Source organism: Hyalella azteca, unplaced genomic scaffold (assembly GCF_000764305.2).
Source record: "Hyalella azteca isolate HAZT.00-mixed unplaced genomic scaffold, Hazt_2.0.2 contig8449, whole genome shotgun sequence".
Classification (NCBI taxonomy): domain Eukaryota; kingdom Metazoa; phylum Arthropoda; class Malacostraca; order Amphipoda; family Hyalellidae; genus Hyalella; species Hyalella azteca.
The window spans coordinates 51,876-79,780 of record NW_025938541.1 but is presented as its reverse complement, the minus strand read 5'-3'; the positions used below and the strand labels follow the sequence as shown (position 1 = coordinate 79,780).

Sequence of the window (27,905 nt, the reverse complement as noted above, 5' to 3'; positions counted from 1 at the left end):
TCGCACTTTAGGTCACAATTTCGCGTTAATATTTTTTAATGTGAATGTTCCTTGTTTGTGCCACGTCTTAACATTTAGTTCGATGATAATGTGGTCCGAGAACAATACTTGTCACTCACCTTATCATTATCTTGGTAACATTGTACATAATTTATATTATATTAGGCTTTGCTAATCCTTATGTTCGAACTGTGCCTATTAAAATGTCTCGTAATAATCTCCTTCATCTATTAGCCCGCCACATCTCCCCCGAATTACTGGTCCATTTGTAATGTTATTGATTCGCGATTATAAACAGTTATTTTCCTTAAATACTAGCAAACAACCAAAAAATTGTCTTCAAGAGCGCCTAATTTATTTATTTCACTTTTGACTAATCACAACTTGTAAAATTTGTGTTCAATTGGCGATCTTGGCAAACGAATGACATAAATTTGTTGAATTCAACAAATAAAACTGAAAAAAACGAGCACAAAATGTTTCCCGACTGCAGGCGTTCGTTGTTCTAGATCATTGATGATTTCTAAGAATATTAAAACTATCATAATTCGAGCTCTTCAAGCAGGTAATTAAATAAACCTGATCATTCTAATTCTCAAAAACGGTTCTAAAATTTCCAAATACTTGTGTTTGAAATATTTATATTTATCTTTACTATGAACTTCATCGCTAGCAATTAACAATTTCGACAGCGATAAGCCAGCGAATTAATTTTCTCGTATTTATGATGCGCTGTCGTACAACTTATGTCCTGGGGCCATACTTTAAAAACTGGCTAAGTGAACGTAAGTACTTACGCTCTATTTTCTTGTCTATGATTGGTGGATTTTGCTAGAAAGGCCGCCAATAATTGACTGATGAACTTACGATCTCTTAACTTTTTTTGAAAGTATAGGCCCTATTACTATTGCTCGACGGTGAACTAGATCGTGTACCAGTTTTAGTCCTCGCAAATAAAGTGGATAAGCTGAGGAAAGTTTTCACGAATGCAGAACAATTGAGTAGACCAGGGCCTATACTTTCAAAAAAAGTTAAGAGATCGTAAGTTCATCAGCCAATCATTGACGGCCTTTCAAGCAAAATCCACCAATCATGAACAAGAAAATAGAGCGTAAGTACTTACGTTCACTATACTTTCAAAAAAAGTTAAGAGATCGTAAGTTCATCAGCCAATCATTGACGGCCTTTCAAGCAAAATCCACCAATCATAGACAAGAAAATAGAGCGTAAGTACTTACGTTCACTTAGCAAGTTTTGAAAAGATGGCCCCTGTTGGACTACTTAGATTTGAGAGAGGCCATAGAGGCCGATGAAGCTCGATGCTGCTGCTCCGATTTCCTGACGGTATTGCCCTGTTCTTTGACGGAAAACTGGGATTTATCAATGCGGTCTCCGGTGGATCCGAGAATATTACGATTGAGACCGACGAAGACATTTGAAAATTACGTTGGAACTGAAAATAAAGCCCAAATTTATGCATTAATTTGGATATAAATGTATTTGTGATTTCAAAATTTGGCAATATTGATAACAAAGTGATTTTAGAAACTATTAACTAAACTTTAAACTTTGATTAATATGAAATTTGCGGTACAAGGACCTTCTTTCAGAGTAAATTTATATTGGATTTGTAAAAGTTTATTGTGTCATGTCTAAAAACTAAGATTTAAGAAATAAATGGATTGACAAGTCTTTGATATATGCGTTCTTTCTGTACCTAATTAACGTAGTTTGTAGTTTTCCAATAAACGAGTTTCATTTAACGAAATCAGAAATAAAATTAACGATTCAATTCTCGTGAATTCAATTAAAGATAACAGGTAACAAAAAATAATTCATTTAAGAGATAACAGGAGACTCAGATATTCATTTGCGTGACTGACGCTGTGATGTCTGTAGTGTGAGTGCAGACATTCATCACATGCATGACTGACGTCGTGATGTCTGTAGTGTGAGTTTAATCCAAATCAGAAGCTGCCGCGTCTGTAAATTTTCACTGGGATGTATGTGAATTTTTGTGGCCATCTTTTACTGTATGACCAGTGCGTACACTCTACAGTAACTAAATCCGATGCCTGATATGGCCTAACTTATGTGCTCTTGCTCTGTCTGCTTATACGTTTTTGTTTAGGCACTGCTTTGAATTGAAACATTTCGAGGTAACCATCGTTACATCTTTATTTATGCCCTTAAAATTATTTGTAACCCCTTGTACATGACCATTGCTTCCATTGGAAGGTCACATGAATGATGGTTGGACTAGAGAATCAAACATCATATTTGTAGCTGAATAAATTATATCAGCTAACATCATACGGAGCTCCTACTATGCGTTATAAAAAACACGAAGAATATTTCATATTTTAAGTCCTGAAAACATTTTGTATCGTGATTTGCAGTTACAGTGGGTGCAAAAAGTATCCGACACAAGGGAAAATTTGTATTAAAGAATTGATGTCACTTATTTGCTTAAATCGCAAGTTAACAAAATTTGTATTATTTTGAAGCTCAACTTTAACAAAATTGCAATTATCAAGTCAAAATTTAATGATATTGTTTTTGATATGATATTTGTATTTCCCATGCAAATTAACATTAGAATAGTGTTTATTTTATTATGTTGGATATGCTTTAATCAAATATTTTTTTTGTGTCGAATATTTTTGGCACACACTGTACGTGTTGCTTTTATGTTTTGGCCGCGTGTATCTCAGTACAGTCAACATATCGTCCCAAACTCGACCAGATTTACTGAGTAAGCGAGTAAATATGGACGCTGTGCCTCAGAAATTAAATGCATTTATTTACTCCGTATATCATCGTTAGATCAAATCCCGCTCTAAAAAACACGATTTGGTGTCTTCCGTAATAATAGTTTTTTTTTGTTCTAGGAATGTAATATATTCATGCTGTTAGTGGAAAACTTGTTCATCTTCTATGATTTGCTCTAGAAACCCAAAGCCGACTGTGCTCTGATAGGTGATTTGTGTCATTAAATAATTGATATACTGCGTGCCATTCTCGTGCTGTTTGTGTCATTAGATAACTGATATACTGCATGCCAGTCTCGTGCTGTTTGTGTCGTTAGATAACTGATATACTTCGTGCCATTCTCGTGCTGTTTGTGTCATTAGATAACTGATATACTGCATGCCAGTCTCGTGCTGTTTGTGTCGTTAGATAACTGATATACCTCGTGCCATTCTCGTGCTGTTTGTGTCATTAGATAACTGATATACTGCATGCCAGTCTCGTGCTGTTTGTGTCATTAGATAACTGATATACTGCGTGCCAGTCTCGTGCTGTTTGTGTCATTAGATAACTGATATACTGCGTGCCATTCTCGTGCTGTTTGTGTCATTAGATAACAGATATACTGCGTGCCAGTCTCGTGCTGTTTGTGTTATTAAATAATTGTTATAATGCCATTAACCTATAGCTATAATGCGCTGCAGTCTCGTGCTATTTGGCTTACAGTTTATAATTTTTTCTCACAAGAAGTCTCGATATTTTCGTCTTGTAGATCATTTCTTGCACTGCGTTCAAGTCGCCAGCTCTTGTCCACCCAAACCAAGTGCTACATTTTTGGCTTTGCGGTCTCGTAAATAATATATTAATCTGACCTGCACTTAAATGACGATTCACGTTTCATCATTGCTTCTCCGGGCTTCAACATTTTATTTTTCATGCCGTTGCCTTGTAGATAATTGTATTCATTGCATTCCAGAGAATACTTTGTGTTTGTAATTTATTAGTGCCTTCTCTGTGTTGTTTTTCATTTGTACCAATACAGTTCTAGGTGATCGCTACACCTACTTTCCAACTGTTACTATTACACTGTTAGAAAAATGACCGTTAACGGTATTACCGGTGTTTCAGTGGCCGGTCGGCACGTGAAAAGAAACACCGTGTCACCGTTTTTATTCTAATTTAACACTAGAAATCCGTAAAACACCTGATAAAAACGGCGAAACAGTTTATTTTTACGGGGCGACCGGCCACCAGAACGCCAGTGGGACCGTTTTTTCACCTTTTTTTTAACAGTGTACTGCCTCTTCTTATCAATTTTTTTTCTTGTGGATCATCACATAGGCCTCAGTTGCGTTAAGATCCTAGACTTCTTGCATCATTACTCGCACCTTCTTCCAGTCTAAGCTATATTTATTCATTCTAATTTTATTCCCTGCGTTCAAGTCCTTATCCGTTTTAGTGTATCAAAGGTTTTTATTGCTGTTTAGTCTCGTTTTGTTGTCGTTTGGGTCATTACTTTAACCGCGTTGCGGTGGTTACACGCATTATGTTCTTATACCTGCGTTAGTATCCAAGATTTCGTGTCTGGGAACATCTTTTTTAATGCCAGTCCGTTTGTTGTGCCTCACTTCTACTGCCGGTCACTTCGGATTGTTAATTTAATAATTGTTATTAAAGTTAATTGTTAGCTTTTCAATATTAATTTATCGAGTATAAAGTATGTACGCGTTTTAGCACGTTTCTATCTATAAACAGGTTCGATTGAAGACTATTTCTCTGGTCTTTAATCAAACCTGTTTAAAAGAAGAAATTCAGCCATTTTACGCTATTATAAGTACATATGTACAAAAAGCGTTTAATATTTAGAAATATTGGAATATTTACATTTTACAATTTTTTATCTAGATTTTACGTTTCCGTATAATCTAAATTTTCTTCTATAACTTGCATAGTTTATTTTTTATCAGAACTATGAGGAAGTACAAATTACGCGTGTGTGGCATGACCGTTGGTTGACACAGTGACTTACAGCGCCATGCTTATCCTGCTTCCATACTTCTCCTCTGAAATGTTTTGACTGATCATTTATACACAGCTGATTCTCATCAGCGGTAAATTAGATGTTTTCCGTAAAGTTTAATGTAAAAGCAATGCCCAAAACTATTGTTTGTCACAATTCATGTGACTTGACATTATTTTCCTTAGTTAATAATAATTGATATTTTAAATAAAAAATATCATTGTTGAATATGCGATTATTTACATGTATTTCCAGCTAAAGTCCGACTGACATAGTGAAAGTCGTCAATGAAAATTCCTAAGTTCAATTTACTGCATTCCTAATTTATTTTCAATTATATGTGACTTTAATCACTTAATATATAGAAAGGCGGCTCCAACTGCTGATACAATAAAGCAAACTTTGGAAAAAATTTGATGTACGTTCTTGAAGTGCGCATTTAAGAAACTCTTTCATTTGAATATTCTCTAAGTTTAAGGCAATATTCTGCAGTGCAAAAATAAGAGTAGAAAATTTGGAGAACGGTTCGTAGATGAGGAAACTGCACGGAATAAATATGATTGACTTAATGATTGTTCGACAGATCGCATTTGGCAGTAATCACAATTGATGGAATTTTTTCTTCCACGAGCTTATANGTCTCTGTTGTCTGTCCCTTAGGTCATTCTTCATACTGAATTGTAGTCTCTGTTTTCTGTCCCTTAGGTCATTCATCATTCTGTGTTGTAGTCTCTGTTGTCTGTCCCTTAGGTCATTCTGCATACTGTGTTGTAGTCTCTGTTGTCTGTCCCTTAGGTCATTCTGCATACTGTGTTGTAGTGTCTTAATGGTTTTTTCTTTTATTCTTGTAAGCCATGAAAAGCTCATATGTTATACCTGCAGTAAAATTATATTACTGTATTTTCCTCAGACGAAAATTTCTGATGAATTCTACCGTTTATGTTTGTCAGTTTTTATCTCGGTATTTTAATTATTATGAATAATTTATTTATATGCCACTAAACAAAATGAAGAAGAAAAATTTAATGCTGATAACTTGAGTAGAGTTTATTCTTTGAATACTTTCTGAAGCTTTTTTGGTTAACATTTTAAAAATTTTTTAATGAAAATGCTTCAAAGGACACAACTATTCACTCAAGTTCGTCAATGTGTTTTTTCCTGCAGGTACACTCGCTGTGTCAAATTTAGTGCCATATATTACTTGTAATATTACAAAGTCTGGTGTCTTGTGACGCTGCTTTATTACGCTGACTCTCATATAACAGCGAATCTTGCATTAGGAAATAAAACACTTACCGCGCTCATAATCTTCGTTTTAAAAAGATTTCTGTGTTAGGAAATAAAAACACTTCTTTGTTTTAAAAAGATTTCTGTGATAATATTACATGGATGACAGTTAAATGTGTTGGCCTTGTGACATTTGTGATGTATTTGACTGGACTTCTGTGCATTCTTTGCTTTACTAACTTCAAGAGATGTTATAAGACTGAACGTCAGTGAATTTCTCATCTTCGGAGACCCATGCAAAGGAATTTTGAAATTCGTGGAAAGGAATTTGTGTAGATATTTTTGAATGTTTCAGTCAAAGAACGAAGATATGAAACTGCCACGTGAGCGGAAAAACGTGAATTACTTGTATTGATGGACTGCTTGCGATTGGTGCAGTTCACTTATTAAGTTTACTGTTAGTTGCTCGTTCGAGTGAGTAACTCTTCTAAATATTGGAAAAATTGAAATTTGAAGTTGAATCCGTGCCTAGTGTTTGTTTTGAGAAACATGTGTTACAAATTACTAGTGAATTAGCGCTTAGCTTAGAATAATTTCACTAAGTTCTGTTGATCTGAAAAAAACTTATTCGTGTTGTGGGTGTTCAAGCGCCATTTAAGAATTAACAGACTGATAATGTAATAATATCAATGAATTTTCTGTCGAAGCGCGCGAAATTTTTTGTTCGCAACAACCTCAGTTTTTAGGAATGCGAAACTTTGTTCAGGCAAAACGGTATTCCTGTAGAAATTCACACCGTTTAACATTTCCTAATTAAATTTACTACTGATTAACTCTGAAAATTATCGTAGATAAAAGTATTAGGATGCCTATGGCAATTAGTGACGTGTCAAAGAACTGGTACGTCGTGACGACGTTCAGAAGGACGATGATGGCAGCGACGTAGCGAGGCTAACGTTCACTCCTGATGATGGCCGCTCTCGGGCTCTCGAAACTCTTCATTCTCGATAAATATTTCTCTGAACTGCAAAAGTTTTACGAAACTGAAAAGAAATTACAAGGTGAGTCTGTTTCTGGCGTTTCGCACTTTAGGTCACAATTTCACGTTAAAATGTTTTAATGTGAATGTTCCTTGTTTGTGTCACGTCTTGACATTTAGTTCGATGATAATGTTGTCTGAGAGCAATACTTGTCACTCATCTTATCATTATCTTGGTAACATTGTACATGATTTACATTATATTAGACTTTGCTAATAGTTATGTTCGAACTGTGCATATTAAAATGTTTCGTATTAATATCCTCCATCTATTAGCCCGTCTCATCTCCCCCGTATTACTGGCCTGCCTGTAATGTTATTGAGCCGTCTCATCTCCCCCGTATTACTGGTCCATTTGTAATGTTACTGGGCCATCTCATCTCCATCGTATTACTGGTCCATTTGTAATGTTATTGAGTATCTTTAGGATCCTTAGAATATGTTTGGGACGTAGCAGTCCCAGGCCACGATGGATCGCCGCCTCTGATTATCGTTCATCCGCCCTCATTTGGGCCACCTGATGCACGATGCTGTTGCTTGCTTCTCGCCGCTGGTAGTGTTGCAGGGGAGGTCGATCTGGGATTGTGCTCAGGATCACGTCTAGNAATGTTATTTAGTATCCTTAGAATATGTTTGGGACGTAGCAGTCCCAGGCCACGATGGATCGCCGCCTCATATTATCGTTCATCCGCCCTCATTTGGGCCACCTGACACGGAAAGGCGTTGAATAGCCTTGCGTTGGCACCTAGGCGTTGAACAGCCTTGCGTTGGCACCTAGGCGTTGAACAGCCTTGCGTTGGCACCTAAGGCGTTGAACAGCCTTGGCCCTGCCACGGAAAGTAATCCTTTTTAACATGACATTAACGTTGCAGCCGGTTTTTCGTCAGTAATTGGTTGACTGATATACGGACTATTAACAATTTTTGATAATACCTTAACGTTTGTGTCGTGTGCAAAACTCACGAAAATAACAATTCATGCGGTGAGAAGATATTTCACCATTCTTCCCTCAGTCGCAATTATAAGCATTTATTTACCTTAAACACTACCAAATAATCAAACAATTGTCTTCAAGAGCGCCTTATCTATTTATTTCACTTTTGACTAGTCACAACTTGTAAAATTTGCATTCAATTGGTGATCTTGGCAAACGAATGACATAAAATTACCTGGTTGAATTCAACAAATGAAACTGACATAAACGAGCTCAAAATGTTTCCCGACTGAATCATTGCAGGTGTTAGTTGTTCCTAGATCATTGATGATTTCTAAGAATATTAAAACTATCACAAATCGAACTCGTTGAAGCAGGTAATTAAGTAAACCTGATCATTCTAGTTCTCATAAACGATTCTAAAATTTCAAAATATTTGAGTTTGATTTATTTCTCTCTATCTTCATTCTGAACTTCACTGCTAACAATTAACAATTTTGACAGCGATCAGCCAGCGAATTAATTTTCTCGTATCTATGATGCGCTGTCGCACAACTTCTGTCGAGATTTCGGCCGCAAAAAGAAAGGAAATTGAAATTCGTGATCAAGACTGCAACTCCACGCAACTTTCGGCTGATCATTTGGGCGCGATACTTCCATATTAATTCGAGTTGAGCCGTTGTCTGAAAATGTTCGCCATGAAGAGGTCGACTACACCCGAGCGTCCAGTGGGAGATGGTGTGATGGATTCGTCTAAAGAAGATGAGACCGCAGTTTGCGAAGATCAGCGTTCTTCCGAAAACACTGCAAATAGTTATGGTACTAAACGTCAATGGTTTAGCAGCAGCTCTAATGATTTCATCGACGAAGTGAAGGAAGTTCGCAAAGGAGCGAGCGATGGTTGCATGGAGAGGACGACAGCTGCTTCATAGCATACAATGCAAGACAGCACGATGGATTCGTCGAAATAAGATGCTTTGACTATGAGATGCTTTGACTTTGAGATACGCCAAGTTTGTGAAGATCATCGTTTTTCCGAAAACTATGCAGTGTGCTCAGCAGGCCGTAAAAAGCTACGGCTTAGCAGCGGCAGCGACGAAGAAATGAAAGTTAATGAAGAAGCAGACATTTTTGTCATGGGCATGGAAGGCTGTGGTAAGACTACTTTATTGGAGTTGGCGGTGGAGAAGAAGATACCGAGTTGGATGAAATTTCAGCCGTACGTTGCCAACTACTTACTGAAGCCTTGGCTTAGGAAGCAAGTTCTTGTGATGCAGGAACTCAGCGGCAGCCTACATGAATAAATCTAAGTGTTCAAGAAAGTGAACAAAAACGGCTTAAAAACATTGATCTTTCTTGTCGACGTCTCGGATCGGATGAATCTGTCTACGTCCATCGAAATCCTCAAGCAAATCATGCTCGACGGTGACCTGGGGGATTTACCAATCTTAGTGCTCGCTAACAAAGTCGATAAGCTGAGGGATGTTTTCGCGGGTGCAGAACAAGTAGACCTATTGGACTACTTAGATTTGAGAGAGGCCATGGAGTCCGATGAAGCACGTTGCTGCAACCCCAACTTTTTGTCGGTGTTGCCCTGTTCTTTGACGGAAAACTGGGGTTATCAATGCGGTCTCCAGTGGATCCGATAATATTACGATTGAGACCGACGAAGATCGACGCTGGAACTGAAAATAAAGCCCAAATTTATGTATTAATTTGGATATAAATGTATTTGTTATTTAAAAATTTGGCAATTGATAACAACGTGATTTTAGAAACTATTAACTAAACTTTAAACTTTGATTAATATGAAATTTGCGGTACAAGGACCTTTTGAAATTTGCGGTACAAATTTATTGTGTCATGTCTAAAAACTAACATTTAAGAAATAAATGGATCGACAAGTCTTTGATGTATGCGTTTTTTCTGTACCTAATTAACGCAGTTTGCAGTTTTCCAATAAACGAGTTTCATTTAACGAAATCAGAAATCAAATTACCGATTCAATTGTCGTGAATTCAATTAAAGATAACATGTAACAAAAATAATTCATTTAAGAGATAACGGGAGACTCAGATATTCATTTGCGTGTCTGACGCCGTGATGTCTGTAGTGTGAGTGCAGGCATTCATCACATGCATGTCTGACGTCGTGATGTCTGTAGTGTGAGTGCAGGCATTCATCACATGCATGACTGACGTCGTGATGTCTGTAGTGTGAGTGCAGACATTCATCACATGCGTGACTGGAATGACTTGTCGCTCAGAAGGGAAACTTAAAACACTTGGTATTTTTGCGCGTAATTAATTAGTTGTGGATGCAAGTTTTACAGCTGAATTATTCACTATAGAACTGACCTTAAATAGCGCTGTAATTTTTTTTATCCCAGGCTATCATTCGTTTTTACGGCAGACCAGCTAAAATGATATCGTAGGTTGGCCGCATTTAGGATTTTAGTACGACGTCAGACTTGGCTGGAAATCTCAATGTAGGTTATTGTTATGATCGATTTTTTTCTAATCGTTATGATATCAGAAACAATCCTGATAGCGATCAATATTGTTGAAAAAGACCTAACCAACGCCGAGAAAATTAATTATTGATATATTATTGTTGTATGATACGGAGGCTGCGACGCATGACTCGCTTGCATCGCCAGTGAAATGCTGAGACCAAAAACATGTCCTCGGAGGCCCAGGCTGTGAAAGGCGGCATGTCGGCCGCCGCCTCCGGCCATTGGTTGATTATGGCGGGGCTTGGCGGCCCTCCTGCCCGCCACTGCGCTGCATGGCGGCCCTCCTGCCCGCCACTGCGCTGCATGGCGGCCCTCCTGCCCGCCACTGCGCTGCTCGGTGGCCCTCCTGCCCGCCACTGCGCTGCTTGGCGGCCCTCCTGCCCGCCACTGCGCTGCTTGGCGGCCCTCCTGCCCTTTAATTTTATCCAATTGATCGAAATTCTTTTTAATTTCGAAAACATAAATTCATTCAACTGATCGAAATTCTTTTTATATATTGATTACGTGACTTGAAGATGTGCGCATTTTGATGCATGTGAATTATTCAGTGGGCCATCAATCTATTGCTAGCAATATGACCAGTGTGTAGTTTCTACAGCCACTAAAACCGATGCCTGGTATGGCCTAACTTATGTGCTCTGGCTCTGTCTACTTTCACGTTTTTGTTTAGGCACTGCTTTGAATTGTAACATTTTAAGGTACTCATCTTTATTTATGACCTTCAATCATAAATAACCTCTTGTATACAACGTTTGCTTCCATTGGAAGTTCACATGAATGAAGGTTGGACTAGAGAATCGCTCGTCATATTTGTAGCTCAATAAATTATTGCAGCTAGCATCATACGTAGCTCCTACTATGCGTTATAAAAAGTACGAAGAATATTTCATATTTTAAGTCCTGAAAACATTTTGCATCATGATTTGCAGTTACAGTGGGTGCAAAAAGTATTCGACACAAAGGTAAATTTGTATTACTTTGAACCTCAACTTTAATAAAATTACAATTATCAAGTCAACATTTAATGATATTAATGTTTTTGGTATGATATTTGCATTTCCCATGAAAATTAACATTAGAATAGTGTTTATGTTATTTTGTTGGATAAGCTTTAATTAAATAATTTTTTTGTGTCGAATATTTTTGGCACCCACTGTACGTGTTGTTTTTATTTTTTGGCCGCGTGTATCTCAGTACAGTCAACATATCGTCCCAAACTCGACCAGATTTACTGAGTAAGCAAGTAAATATGGATGCTGTGCCCAGAAGTTAAATGCATGTATATATACTCCGTGTATCATCATTGAGATCAAATCCCGCTCTAAAAACACGATTTGGAGTCTTCCGTAGTAATAGTTTTAATAGACTGTGCTCTGATAGATGGTTTGTGTCATTAGATAATTGATATACTGCGTGTCAGTCTCGTGCTGTTTGTGCCATTAGATAACTGATATACTGCGTGCCAGTCTCGTGCTGTTTGTGTCGTTAAATAATTGATATACTGCGTGCCAGTCTCGTGCTGTTTGTGTCATTAGATAATTGTTATACTGCGTGTCAGTCTCGTGCTGTTTGTGTCGTTAGATAATTGTTATACTGCGCTGCAGTCTCGTGCTGTTTGTGTCGTTAGATAATTGTTATACTGCGTGCCAGTCTCGTGCTGTTTGTGTCATTAGATAACTGATATACTGCGTGCCAGTCTCGTGCTGTTTGTGTTATTAAATAATTGTTATAATGCCATTAACCTATAGCTATTCTGCGCTGCAGTTTCGTGCTGTTTGGCTTACAGTTTATAATTTTTTCTCACAAGAAGTCTCGATTTTTTTGTCTTGTAGATCATTTCTTGCACTGCGTTCAAGTCGCCAGCCCTTGTCCACCTAAACCAAGTGCTACATTTTAGGCTTTGCGGTCTCGTAAATAATATATTAAACTGACCTACAATTAAATGACGATTCACGTTCCATTGCATTTCCGGGCTTCAACATTTTATTCTTCATGCCTTTGCCTTATAGATAATTGTATTCCTTGCATCCTAGAGAATACATTGTGTTTGTAATTTATTAGTGCCTTCTCTGTATTGTTTTTCATTTGTACAAATACTGTTCTAGGTGATCACTACTCCTACTTTCCAACTGTTGCTATTACTACCTCTTCTTATCAATTTTTTCTTGTGGTCATCACTCAGTTGCGTTAAGGTCCCAGACTTCTGGTATCATTACGTACACCTTCTTCCAGTCTAAGTTATATTTCTTCATTCTAATTGTATTCCCTGCGTATAACTCCTTATCCGTTTTAGTGTATCAAAGGTTTTTATTGCTGTTTAGTCTCGTTTTGTTGTCGTTTGGGTCATTACTTTAACCGCGTTGCGGTGGTTACACGGATTATGTCCTTATACCTGCGTTATAGTATCCAAGATTTCGTGTCTGGGATCATCTTTTTTAATGCCAGTCCGTCTTTTGTGGGGCATCATTTCAACTGCTGGCCATTTCGGATTGTTAATTTATTAATTGTTATTAAAGTTAATTGTTAGCTTTTCAATATAAATTTATCGAGTATAAAATATGTACGCATTTTTAGCACGTTTCTATAATCAGGTAGATTGAAGACTAATTTCCTGGTCTTCAATCAAACCTGTTTAAAACAACAAATTCAGCCATCTTGCGCTGATATGAGTACGTATGTACAAAAAGTGTTTAATATTTAGAAATATTGGAATATTTACATTTTACAATTTTTTTATTCAGATTTTACGTTTTCATATAATCTAAATTTTCTTCTATAACTTGCATAGTTTTTTTTTATCAGAACTATAAGGAAGTACAAATTACGCGTGTGTGGCATGACCGTTGGTTGACACAGTGACTTACAGCGCCATGCTTATCCTGCTCTCTGAAATGTTTTGGCTAATCATTTATATTAATCAGATTTTATATTTCATCGCATTATATTAGTTTCAATTGGATGTTTTGCGTTAGGTTTTATGAGACGGAAAATTATTGTTTGTCATAATTTATGTGACTTGACATTTTCCTCAGTTAATTATTATGATTGATATTTTGAATGAGAAGAATGTCATTATTGAATATGCAATAATTTACATGTATTTCAAGCTGAAAGTCCGACTCACATGGTGAAAGTCGTCAATGAAAATTTCTAAGTTCAATTTACTACTGCATGTTTTTTGTCTTTCTACCAAAATGATTTTAGTTCGGCAGGACGAAGAGAAAGTATTGAAGTTCCCTGTCCTCTGTAATCAATCCATGTTTGGTCTGCGAAGAACTCCATAGTCTGAGCTGACAATACTGCGAGTCTGAGCTACTCAGTTTACAATACCATGAGTCTGAGCTGCTCAGTGACATAACTCTGAGTCTGAGCTACTCATACCTAATTCTATGATTGCGATGTAGTACGTACGCATTAAATTCTATGAGCAACTTCTTAGAATTTAAATAAATAATTTATAATTATGCGGAGAGACAAAAACTAAAAAATACTCTATTTTTGGTGAACCAATATAATGAGAATAAAGTGAAACCTAAATGAATGAAATCTCCGATGAGTCATGCAGTTCAAATTTTAAGATTATGGCGAGAAATTTACAACGAAAATGTTAGTTTTCAGAAACAGAAGTTGCGCTATTACATCTACGGATGGAACCCTTTACATATTGTATAAAATGTTTCATAAAAATTGTTCAAACGTTCAACCCCTATCGAAACTTTTATTCCTGTCAGCCGCTGGCACAAGGACGCCCCAAATTCTTGTTACGGTGTAAATTAGAAGCTCTATGTCCGCTTTAGGTTCCGGTTGCCGGAGCGAAATAAGCGCCGAAATGGAATCTTGTGAAATTACCCGTCGAGCTTGGGGCTGTCTCTTATACACATCTAGATGTGTATAAGAGACAGAAATTGCAGCAAGGAAGGCGGTATCTTGACAATCCGATGACCGAAATTGCAGCAAGGAAGGCGGTATCGAATATCCCGACGAGAGCAACACAGCTTCTTGAAAATAAGCGCTGCGCTTAACTCCAGTAGTGCATGCCAGAGTTGACCGGAGTTGTTGCTTCTCTTACAAGGCGGCCGATGTAGGGCTAAAAACTGCGCCTCGGGCCAAGCTTTTTGTGCCGCGCTGACGATCGGTCTGGTCATCACATCGCCATAGAGCGCTTCTGTGAAGCCTCAGCGGCCTTCTGGACATCACATCGTCATAGAGCGCTTCTGTGAAGCCTCAGCGGTCTGGACATCACATCGCCATAGAGCGCTTCTGTGAAGCCTCAGCGGTCTGGACACCACATCGCCATAGAGCGCTTCTGTGAAGCTTCAGCGGCCAGGACATCACATCGCCATAGAGCGCTTCTGTGAAGACTCAGCGGTCTGGACATCACATCGCCATAGAGCGCTTCTATGAAGCCTCAGCGGCCTGGACATCACATCGCCATAGAGCGCTTCTGTGAAGCTTCAGCGGCCTGGACATCACACAGCCATAGAGCGCTTCTGTGAAGCTTCTGCGGCCTGGACATCACATCGCCATAGAGCGCTTCTGTGAAGCTCAGTTGCATGTGATGAAGCCTGGTTATTTGGGTGGATTGTGTGAAACTTCCTGGGTTGTTATGGTGGTAGACTGTATGGTGAGCAGCCAGGGTTGGCATGGTGAAGAATCCTATAAATAAGGACCATGGGTAGAATAAAAGAAAAAAGGAACACATAAGAATCCTGAAATCCTAAGATGGAATATCATACTAAACTTCAAAGAAATGACTAATACGAGAAGCCTGAAGAGAGGTTCAATGGATAATATTATTGAAAGGACCAAGGGAAGGATTTTAAAATTGGAGGAAGAATCTTAAACTAAAGAAATAATAATGAAAACGAAAAAAATACAGTAAAGTAAGGCCTAGAAAAGAATATAAAAGGAAGAGCTAAAGAAAGAATCCCAACGGCAAGAATAGAAAGATTGATAAAAGACTTCCTTTTTTTCAACACTACTCTCCGGCCACTGATGCTCAGGGCCTATACTTTAAAAAAAGTTAAGAGATCGTAAGTTCATCAGCCAATCATCGACGGCCTTTCAAGCAAAATCAACCAATCATAGACAAGAAAATAGAGCGTAAGTACTTACGTTCACTACGTTCACTTAGCCAGTTTTGAAAGTATATGGCCCCTGGAAAGTATGGCTAGACTCTTTTAACTAAAGTTTAACTGCTGAAACCACGACTAATCCTTCAATGAATTTTCCATCCGCTGTTTCTGTGCAGCGACATTCCTTCTTCTTAGTTGACAACTCTTTTCATCTTGTTCAACATCTTTTCTTCTAATTTTAGCTTTATTTAGCATTCCTCTTTGTTTTTTATTGGTAAGCTCTCTTCTAATATCTTATTTCTTAACAAAAATCCTGGACCTCTTATATCTTTTTCTAAGGCTTCACTCTAGATTCAATCGTAACAATTACATATCTCATAATAATATCTTAGCACACGAGCCCTCCAACACTATTAACCCTCCTCTAAAAGTTTCTGGCAATCCTACATCTCTCTTTTTACCGGAACTTTTTCTCTCCAAAGCTCCTTTTGACCACTCCAATGACTTTTATGTGGTTATGTGGTATTCTATATCTCTCTTACCGGAGTTTTTTCTATCCTAAAGACCACTCCAATAACTTTTCTTCCATTGACCACTCCAATGACTTTTGTTGGTATAAATAAACGATTCTAAGACTCCCGAAGTTGCCGGATATGAGTAGAGGGATATGAGTAGAGGGATATGAGTAGAGGGATATGAGTAGAGGGATATGAGTAGAGGGATATGAGTAGAGGGATATGAGTAGAGGGATATGAGTAGAGGGATATGAGTAGAGGGATATGAGTAGAGGGATATGAGTAGAGGGATATGAGTAGAGGGATATGAGTAGAGGGATATGAGTAGAGGGATATGAGTAGAGGGATATGAGTAGAGGGATATGAGTAGAGGGATATGAGTAGAGGGATATGAGTAGAGGGATATGAGTAGAGGGATATGAGTAGAGGGATATGAGTAGAGGGATATGAGTAGAGGGATATGAGTAGAGGGATATGAGTAGAGGGATATGAGTAGAGGGATATGAGTAGAGGGATATGAGTAGAGGGATATGAGTAGAGNATAATATATTATTATATAATATAATATTATATTATATTATATATTATATTATATTATTATTATCGCTCTATTATAGAGCGCGGTGGCAAAAGGCGTCCATTTCATTTGTTAACGTCCATGACTGTAAAAAGTGTCGTCAATTTTGCAATGAAGTATTTTGGTCACACTATACGACGGATGTTTTTTTAATTTTTGTCAAGGGCAAGTATAAGTGCGTGCGTTCCAGCAGTAGCACGTTGATATTAATATTGAATTAAGAAGCGCAGCGTTGAAACAGAACTAGTTCAGTGGTCGCCGGAAACTGCTCTAAAAATTAAGTTGTGATTTCCATCCTATAGGTGGTAGCTAACTTTTTATCAAACGATGTTCTTGTAATTTATATTTCGCCGCCTTGAAATGTTCTGATGATACGTGACTTGCGAACATGGTTCAACACTACGGCTTGTGAACACGTTTCAACAATAAGTGTTATGAACATCATTCAACTCTACGGCCCTGCGTAGGTCCTGCCTGCGTAGGTCCTGCCCTGCGTAGGTCCTGCCCTGCGTAGGTCCTGCCCTGCGTAGGTCCTGCCCTGCGTAGGTCTTGTCCTGCGCAGGTCCTACCCTGCGCAGGTCCTATACCCTGCGCAGGTCCTACCCTGCGTAGGTCCTGCCCTGCGTAGGTCCTACCCTGCGCAGGTCAGCGCAGTGTGCCCAGCTATACCGCAGTCTGTTGAGCTCGAGTTTGGTCTGTCAACAGAGCGCTCTATACACAACACACGTCTCTGCCACACAACACACACGTCTCTGCCACACAACACACACGTCTCTGCCACACAACACACACGTCTCTGCCACACAACACACACACGTCTCTGCCACACAACACACACGTCTCTGCCACACAACACACACNTCATTGAGCTTTCCCGCGACCTCTTATCTCATTGAACTTCCCCGCGACCTCTTATCTCATTGAGCTTTTCCACGACCTCTTATCTCAATGAGCTTAAACACGACCTCTTATCTCATTGAGCTTTCCCGCGACCTCTTATCTCATTGAGCTTTCCCGCGACCTCTTATCTCATTGAGCTTTTCCAAGACCTCTTATCTCATTGAGCTTTTCCACGACCTCTTATCTCATTGAGCTTTTCGGCGACCTCTTATCTCAATTAGTTTTTATATGGCACTTATCTCTGACGACGTCTTATCTCATTTGTCCTTGGGTCTTTTAATATCGTAAATCAAGCAGAATTAGATGTGTATAAGAGACAGAGCGTATCCTGCTCAGCTATGCAAGAAATGTCGCCTGCGCGTCCACTGTTGATGTTGTTGTTGCTGTCGTTGTTTTTGCTGTTGATGTTGTTGTTGCTGTCGTTGTTATTGCTGTTGATGTTGCTGTTGCTGTTGTTGTTTTTGCTGTTGTTGTTGTTGTTGCTGTCGTTGTTTTTGCTGTTGATGTTGTTGTTTTTGCTGTTGATGTTACTGTTGTTGTTGTTGCTGCTGTCGTTGTTTTTGCTGTTGATGTTACTGTTGTTGTTGTTGCTGCTGTCGTTGTTTTTGCTGTTGATTTTGCTGTTGCTGTTGATGTTGCTGTTGCTGTCGTTGTTTTTGCTTTTGATGTTGCTGTTATTGTTACTGTTGTTGTTGTTGCTGCTGTTGTTGTTGCTGTGATTATTGATGTTGTTGCTGTTATTTTGGTTGTTGCTGCCGTTGTTGTTGATGTTGATGTTGCTGTTGCTGCTGTTGTTGTTGCTGTTTACGTTGTTGTTACTGTTGTTATGGATGTTACTGTTATTATTGATGTTCTCGCTGTCGTTGTTGATGTTGTTGATGCTGCCGTTGTTCTTGCTGTTGATGGTACTGTTGCTGTTGTTGTTTTTGCTGTTGATGTTGCTGTTGCTCTTGCTACTACTACTGTTGTTGTTATTGCTGTTATTGTTATTTTTTGTTATTGCTGTTGTTGTCTTAATGTTGCCATCAGGCTACGATGGTCTGTATGGATGAACACATTTGCAGGCTGACGTAAAATACGCAGCAATTTGAAATTCCGCGTATTTTACGCAACCTTTCAAATTTTCAATATTGGAGTAGGAATGATTGATTTTATAATGCAGAACTCAGTTGATGATTTTTTAATGCGGAACTTGGCTAAAGTCATTCAATATCATCGAAATTGCACATTCGAATATAAAAGAAAAACATAATCGTCTTCCTAGGTTTAATAACTTTTTATCTACTCTTATTTAACTATGGTGCTCGGTAAATGAGATGCTATCTATTTATGTGACCGCGCGACACGGTGGTCCTGGGGCCATACTTTCAAAACTCGCTAAGTGAACGTAAGTACTTACGCTCTATTTTTCTTGTCTATGATTGGCGGATTTTGCTTGAAAGGCCGTCAATGATTGGCTGATGAACTTACGGTCTCTTAACTTTTTTTGTTTGAAAGTATAGGCCCAGGTTACCATGTATGCTACCTGCTGATAAATTGTTAATTTTATTCCATATGAACAATTTAGAGCATCAGGTTTTACAGAAATATTTTTTTTGTTCAGTGCAGAACAATAAGTTTTTGACGAAATTGTAATTATGAAACTTGGTGACGTTGTATTGTAAGTTGTATTGTAATTACCAACCTTGGCGACGTTGTATTGTAAGTTGTATTGTAATTACCAGCCTTGGCGACGTTGTATTGTAATTACCAGCCTTGGCGACGTTGTATTGTAATTACCAGCCTTAACGACGTTGTATTGTAATTTGTATTGTAATTATCGACGGCCGCTGCAGTGGCCCGCACCGCGAAAAAAAAAGCGGCCGTTTTTTTCAAAATTTTTTTCTGGTCATTCGACCGTACGGCGACCGGAAATTCTGGCCGCGGGCACGGGCTCATCAGGTGAAATTGCGGGAATATTTTCCATCTGGCATTTATGGTCAGTTTTGTGTGAGGAGGCATGAGTCTGTACTTTATGAGGAGGCATGAGTCTGTACTTTATGAGGAGGCAGGAGTCTGTACTTTATGAGGAGGCATGAGTCTGTACTTTATGAGGAGGCAGGAGTCTGTACTTTGTGAGGAGGCATGAGTCTGTACTTTATGAGGAGGCAGGTGCAGTGCAGCTGCCTCGCTTAAGTCACAACTCATCGTCTTAAATTGGACGCTTAGCCGTTTGATGTGCCGCTTGATGAAACTCTTGATCTGCGGCTTAATGTGCCTCTTGATGACACTCATGATCTGTGGCTTGATGTGCCGCTTGATGTTACTCTTGATCTGTGGCTTGATGTGCCTCTTGATGACACTCTTGATCTGTGGCTTGATGTGCCTCTTGATGATACTCTTGATCTGTGGCTTGATGTACCTCTTGATGTATTCTTGATGCAGCTGCCACCTGATGCGCCCTAATTTAACTGTTTGATGTGTGCTTTGATGTCGAAAATATCACTGACTATAGTATAGTAATTCATTAATATCATATTCATCATATTCATGCTGATATTCATTGATATCAGCAAGTCGCTTATCTCTCAGTCTGAATTTGTACAACTCAGATACTAATAAATAATACTAATACTAATAATATTGATAAATAATACTAATGTTCTGCATGTCTTTACTGCAGCGCATTTACTATACTGATAATTAATCTATTCTGTACAATCTTTCCCGCGACCTCTTATCTCACTGAGCTTTCCCGCGACCTCTTATCTCACTGAGCTTTCCCGCGACCTCTTATCTCACTGAGCTTTCCCGCGACATCTTATCTCATTGAACTTTCCCGCGACATCTTATCTCATTGAACTTTCCCGCGACCTCTTATCTCATTGAGTTTTCCCGCGACCTCTTATCTCATTGAGCTTTCCTACGACCTCTTATCTCATTGAGCTTTTCGGCGACCTCTTATCTCATTGAGCTTTCCCGCGACCTCTTATCTCATTGAGCTTTTCCGCGACCTCTTATCTCATTGAGCTTTCCCGCGACCTCTTATCTCATCAAGCTTTTCCGCGACCTCTTATCTCATTGAGCTTTCCCGCGACCTCTTATCTCATCAAGCGTTCCCGCGACCTCTTATCTCATTGAGCTTTCCCGCGACCTCTTATCTCATCAAGCTTTCCCGCGACCTCTTATCTCATTAAGCTTTCTCACGACCTCTTATCTCATTGAGCTTTTCGGCGACCTCTTATCTCAATTAGTTTTTATACGGCACTTATCTCTGACGACGTCTTATCTTATTTGTCCTTGGGTCTTTTAATTTCGTAACTCAAGCAGAATTACCCCGGCAACTAAGTTACTATGAACCTCAGTTGTGGCATGTTTACGTTTCGTTAAGATTGGTTGCTTGTTTGTCTACAATCGTTAGGGACAGTTGTGGCGTGTTTACGTTTCGTTAAGATTGGTTGCTTGTTTGTCTACAATCGTTAAGGACAGCTAGCCTCTTACCATGCCGAAGAATTAGCAACATGTATAAAGTTAAGGAATGTTTGCGTTGCGTTACGACAGGAATGCTGTTTATTTACGAGCTGTTCTGGCAGGACATGCGACACTGCGACTGCGTACTGAATACTGATTCTGTTTTTTTTTTTCATTGGATTTCAATGAAGTTTTTTCAAGCGTGGTTCGTTAACCCTTAGAAGCATGCGACAGTCCCCAGCTTTCTTTGTGCTTGTCGTGGGCATATTTTTTCCCGTATTTATTTTCTATTTATTTGTGTTATAAATTTTGTATTCTGCATCAAATGCGAAGGATGTTCAGAATTATTAATGAGAGTGTCAATGGTGTGTTGCTGAGGCTGGTTAAATAATAATAATAATAATAACAAATAAATGTTAACTCTTTCGCAGGCAAGCATTGAAATATCCTACAATTCTAAATTTTCATCCTCGAAAAAAATGTAAGAACATTTCTAAGATATATTTACACCTTTGGATTTTCTTTATTTCTTTCTTTTGAATGGGTAAATAGCAGTCGAATAAGTACTGTAATTAGGCTAACACAAATGATTTAATTTTAATTCAAGATGTAAATGTCCCCATCAAAATTGATTATCCAACTTCATTTTACTACTATTTCATCAAATTACATTAATTAATTGATAAGATATTGCCACTTCCGCCTTTAAAAAGAAAGGAAAGAGCCTTAATTTTATATTTAGGGTCAAATCTTCATTGAAATGGTCACATTTTCATTCATTGGACTGGTATAAGATGATGCTAGGAATTGTACGATGATTAAAAATTTAAAAGCGAAGAAAACTCCACGAAAATTCAGCATTTCTCTATTGAAAACGTTTTCAATAGAGAAATGCTGAATTTTTGTGGAGTTTTCTTCGCTTTTAAATTTCTAGTGAATCTGCGATTCAAGCAATCTAGTGACAGCAGCACGTGGAGGCTGTAGTGAAAATTTTTAAGTGACCATGCATAGCAAGTTAAATTATTTTATATTTTGTATTAATATATATATTTTATAGCTATATTTTTTAACCCTTCACTTTAAGTGACCATGCCAGCTGAAGGATTAGAAAATATAACTCAGTACTCACTGCAGTGAGTGACAGAGAGCGCTTTTTCTCGTCGATGAAAACGTCAAATAAGGGACGGACGGACAGACGGACGGACATGACGTTTTTTCCATAAATGAGAAAATGCGCTAAAAAGATGTTTGCTGCTGCAGTAAATCTTGGGTTAAGATTATTGATACACTGGCGCGATATTGCTTTGATTATTGTCTACCAAATGAGTGTAGTCTGTCAAATGAGTGTAGTCTGCCAAATGAGTGTAGTCTGCCAAATGAGTGTAGTCTGCCAAATGAGTGTAGTCTGTCAAATGACTGCACTCATTAATAATACGCTGTTGTGCTCTAAATAAAATAATTATAGGCTTTATTTTATTTATTTATTTTATTATATTTTATATTTATATATATTGCTTTATATTTATATATATATATTGCTATATATTTATATTTATATCTATTGCATTATTATAAAGCCTGTCATGGCGCTGGGTTAATTGTACGCTGTTGTTCAGTAAGTATCGTAAAGCAAGTCAGGACCTTGCTTTACGATACACTTAATTGCTGCTTGATTTACCCCCTTCCCTGTTACTATTTTACCCCTAATTGCTGCCTGATTTACCCCCGTCCCTGTTACCATTTTACCCCTAATTGCTGCCTGATTTACCCCCGTCCCTGTTACCATTTTACCCCTAATTGCTGCCTGATTTACCCCCGTCCCTGTTACCATTTTACCCCTAATTGCTGCCTGATTTACCCCCGTCCCTGTTACCATTTTACCCCTAATTGCTGCCTGATTTACCCCCGTCCCTGTTACTATTTTACCCCTAATTGCTGCCTGATTTACCCCCGTCCCTGTTACCATTTTACCCCTAATTGCTGCCTGATTTACCCCCGTCCCTGTTACCATTTTACGCCTAATTGCTGCCTGATTTACCCCCTTCCCTGTTACCATTTTACGCCTAATTGCTGCCTGATTTACCCCCCGTTCCTGTTACCATTTTTCGCCTAATTGCTGCCTGATTTACCCCCTTCCCTGTTACCATTTACTCCCATGAACGCTGCACCAAATTCTTACGAGCTTAATTTAAGTTCTTATTACGGTCGATTTAGAGGCGATTAATCCCCCCCTCTTATTACGGTCGATTTAGAGGCGATAAATCCGCCCATCTTCATCTTCATCTATCTTGTGAGGATTCGGCTCATTGCTTCTTCTTTTTTTTTTTGTTTCTTCGTGAAATGAAATTTATTTCAACGGTATTATCATTTTACAGCTTTTGATGAGTCTTAACAGGATGCTTGGTATATATGGAATGTTATCCAGTGAAAACCTTTAACTTGGATGCCACTGTGTTATAAATTTTGTATGTGTTGACCAGTTAAATAATTCTTTAATCATGAATTTCATCAAAACCATGCTGGTAACTTTTTTAGTACTTCAAAGATCACGATGTTTTCAAACTGCCGAAAAAGATTTTTTTTGAGCTTTACAATGAAAACATTTTATTTAGCCTCCATCACTGCATTGCTCTGTCTTTATACATTCGATGTTGTAGGCAACATATTCAACATATATATATATTACATATATATTTTCATGGCATATATATTTATAACTGAATTATATTCTGTCGTATCTCTTTCTTCGGTTTCAGTCACATGTTTCAGCCATATATATATAGTCTAACTGAGCAAAATTTTCTCAGTTTTTATTTTTTTAGCTCTGCCTCGTTTAATTCTAGCGGCTAATCTATATAGGTCGATTAGTGGCCGTTGATTATGAGGAGAAATTCTTTTAGGAGATCATGACTGGACGCTCCTGATGCCTGGTCGTCAGAGCTTCGTTGTTGGAACCTGTTTGTTGCGGAGGCCACGCATATAAACTATATATAAACTTTCAGAGTTATTCTGATATTTATTAGGAGTCTTCTGTTTATTTATCCGAAAAGGTACCTCTTATTTTTCTAAAATTAAAATTTTTCTCTCAACTTCTCGTAATTCAATATTATCGTATTTTAAATTATCATGATTTCTTCAAGGTAATTTAAATCATATTGAACAAATTCCGTTGAGTTTTATTGAGCGCTTAGTGAAGCGTAAAAAAAGATATGATGCAGCAATAATAATTTAATATTCCAGTCAAAATCATCGTTTATTTACTATTTAATCTATCTCTTTCTCTATTTCTCTATTTGTTGTATGTTGAAAAGGTTAGGAATATATATACATATATACCTGTCTGGTATATATGTATATATATTCCTTGGATCTGTATTGTTGGCTGAGAACAATGAAAAGCAGCACCATTCTCACCATCAGGAGTTAGTGCTGCTGCTGGCAGCACCATTCTCACCATCAGGAGTTAGTGCTGCTGCTGGCAACACCATTCTCACCATCAGGAGTTAGTGCTGCTGCTGGTGCAGAGCGTCGGTCATTTCATGGCTGCGTTCTCCTCATCGCTGAGCTCATTAGTCACAAACCTGGGCCAGGCGAACGTCCTGTCGCCTTCGCCTGTCTTTTTACTGTCGCCTGTCTGTTTACCGTCGCCTGTCTGTTACCGTCGCCTGGCTGTTTACCGTCGCCTGTCTATTTACCGTCGCCTGTCTATTTACCGTCACCTGTCTGTTTGCTATCGCCTGTCTATTTACCGTCTTTCGCGTTCTTGCTTCTTCTTCTCAAAATTAACGCACTCAGGCGAGGACGGAGGCAGTGACGATATAGAGGATAAAAAATAAAATAATAGGAATAAGAGAAAATCATTTAAAATGAAAACGATTCGAAATTTATGATGAAATTATGAAATTATTTATGATGCGCGCACATCACAAATTGCGTATCGTTTTTTTATCCAGTTTCAATTTTTCCTTCGCTCTGCTCGAATAGTTCCTCTTTTCCGTATCTGTATTCGCCTTAACTACGAAAAAAAATCGAGTAATGAATTAGTATGCTACAAAATGATTGTTAATTTAGAGCTGTCAAGAAGTGTTTTTGATCTTAATTAAGTGTGATGTTAAGTTTGGCTACAACATTAAGCTTTCGATAAAGTTTGAAGCCGTGACTACACTCAAGTCTCGGCCATCGAAATTTTGGTCAGGAAATTCTAAGTTAGGGATATAATTTTTGCTACTTGCAGTGGAAAATTAATTTATTTATAGTGCACTTTAAGTTACAATTACTAATCCAGGTTTTGTCAAGATCGTATGATTTTGCAAATAATAAATTTATTAATTAACACTATCATAAGTTTCATTGTTTCATTATTTCACTGAAGCGAATTTCGACGTTGCTGTCGTTGTCTTGCTTGGCTGTTCCGCTAAATTCCCCGCTAATGAGCTGTTACTTGCAGTTATAAATTATTGCTCCCCCTTCCATAAATTAGTGCTCCCCCCTTCCATAAATTAGGGCTCCCCCCTGCCATAAATTAAGCCTCGGTGCCATAATGAGTGACGGTTACCATACATGGAAGCCCCTTCGTCACGACGAATTTCGGATGGCAGCGCTTCTTAGGCAATCAACCGTCGGTATGCGGTCATTATAGTTTTTTTTTTTCATTATTTATTCTCTTTAAATATGCTATTAAAAATTATGCGACTCTGCACCGCAGTTGAATTGACATTCTTATTGATCGGAAGCTATAGATTATTACTTATTATTGACATTCTTATTGATCAGAAGCTATAGATTATTACTTATTATTGACATTCTTATTGATCGGAAGCTATAGATTATTACTTATTATTGGTTAATAGTGCAAAACGATGTTACCGGTCAAATACGATGCGATATTGTTGAAAATTAGGTTAATTTCTTTTATACACTCGGCCGATGAATGGAAGAATTGTCTGTGTTGAAGGCGTAGAGGAAAGTTTTCTGTGTTGCAGGTGTAGAGGAAAGTTTTCTGTGTTGCAGGTGTGGAGGAAAGTTTTCTGTGTTGCAGGTGTAGAGGAAAGTTTTCTGTGTTGCAGGTGTAGAGGAAAGTTTTCTGTGTTGCTGGTGTAGAGGAAAGTTTTCTGTGTTGCTGGTGTAGAGGAAAGTTTTTTGTGTTGCTGGTGTAGAAACAAGATTTTCGTGTTGCAGATGCATGAACTATTTTGCCGTGTTTCTAATTTCTGTAAAAGTTTCCTTTATTTCAGGTTTATAAACTTGTTTCGTAGATGTGTGAAAAAGTTTTTATAAGCAAATTTTGTGTCTTGCAGATGTATGCAACACAACTGAAGCTGCTCATCTGGAGCAGCAGCTGCGTTCGCTGGGCTGTGAACTTGTAACTCTGCGGTCTCGGCTGCCAGCAACAGCTGTAACATCTGCACAAAATATAACACCAAACATATCAAACAACAACAACAACAACGAGAGTGAAAACTGCAACAAGCCTGAAAAAATTCTTCCACCACAGCTGCCAGCCGTGAACTCGAGCCGCATTAACCACCCAAATTTGCTCGACTTGAACCCCCCGTTGCGCCATAACCCCTCGACCCTGGCTGGCACTACCAACCCTCCTAACCTAAAGAACCCCAGAAATTTTTCTCGGGTTAACAGCAATACGCGGACAATCGAAAACTCATCCTACAATTCTCATAGTTTTGCCCCTCGTGCCGCTCTGCATCAGTCCGAAGAGATTTGTTCTTCGGCAACCACGACCAACAACTTCAGTAACGGCAATTTTCACGCCAACAACAACAACACAAATATCAGCAGTAGCGACTTCCACCGTATCCATCAAAATTCATTTATCCTGCGGCACAGTCGCCCACAGCCGCTGCAGATCCACCAAAAGCATCCTACACAGAAGCCTCCTGCCGCTCCCCCTCCTGCTAAACAAGGACTTCTGAAACCTCCTGCCCAAGTACAAGCCATCCACCAAATCCCGGATCGCGCTCCCAAAGAAAATCCTGCGAGTGAATCCGCTTCTAAAAACTCAGCGACGGGAGGTGAGTGATGCGACCACTTAATTTTTTGTGTTGTGTATTCAATAATAATTTATTCAGGTTATCCAAAGCTGGGCTTAATTATTTAACCCAATCTCCGCAGGTTGAACAGTAAGTCTCACACTTTGTAAGAGCTTTAAAAAGATGGTCGGAGAAAAGTCTAACAGGCACTCCAGTTTTCACACTCTTATATTAGACGGAGCCATGGTTTAGGATCTATAATACGTCAGGTGTTCTCTGATCAATAATACGACATCAGTGTTGATTTTGACTAATTATTTTCGTTTTTTAATGAAAATGTTAGAAACGCCCTAGGTTTGGCTCAGCTGTAGCGTGTAGGGCAGATGTGAGCATAGCCTCCCTGTCAACTCCAGGTGATGCCGATGCTGCTGCTGCCACTCATTCTGTGACTTTCGTTAAAGTTGTTCTGTGAATATTGTTAAAGTTGTTCTGTTAATATCGTTAAAGTTGTTCTGTGACTTTCGTTAAAGTTGTTCTGTGAATATTGTTAAAGTTGTTCTGTGAATATTGTTAAAGTTGTTCTGTTAATATCGTTAAAGTTGATCTGTGAATATCGTTAAAGTTGTTCTGTGAATATCGTTAAAGTTGTTCTGTGAATATCGTNTTTACGATTCATTAAGCATGTGACTGTGTTTATCGGTCTACGATTCATTAAGAATGTGACTGTGTTTATCGGTCTACTATTAATTAAGCATGTGATTGTGTTTATCGGTCTACGATTCATTAAGAATGTGACTGTGTTTATTGGTTTACGATTCATTAAGCATGTGACTGTGTTTATCGGTCTACGATTCATTAAGAATGTGACTGTGTTTATCGGTCTACTATTAATTAAGCATGTGATTGTGTTTATCG

General features: G+C 38.4%; 1 protein-coding gene across 1 annotated transcript; it reads left to right on the top strand.

The window, feature by feature from the left end:
- Positions 1–5,940: 5,940 nt before the first annotated feature.
- Positions 5,941–27,040, top strand: LOC125178274 (basic-leucine zipper transcription factor A-like). Its single transcript, XM_047881648.1, has 2 exons — positions 5,941–7,059; positions 26,301–27,040. Exons 1-2 carry the CDS (start codon positions 6,966–6,968, stop codon positions 27,038–27,040), a joined length of 834 nt encoding a protein of 277 aa, XP_047737604.1. The 5' UTR covers positions 5,941–6,965.
- Positions 27,041–27,905: the final 865 nt, after the last annotated feature.

What these genes read in the sequence shown, in the direction of transcription:
- LOC125178274 (XM_047881648.1), top strand. Translation starts at nt 6,966, where the DNA reads ATGATGGCCGCTCTCGGGCTCTCGAAACTCTTCATTCTCGATAAATAT. An exon ending in AACTGAAAAGAAATTACAAG is followed by an intron (nt 7,060 to 26,300) that starts GTGAGTCTGTTT and finishes TGTGTCTTGCAG; the next exon opens with ATGTATGCAACACAACTGAA.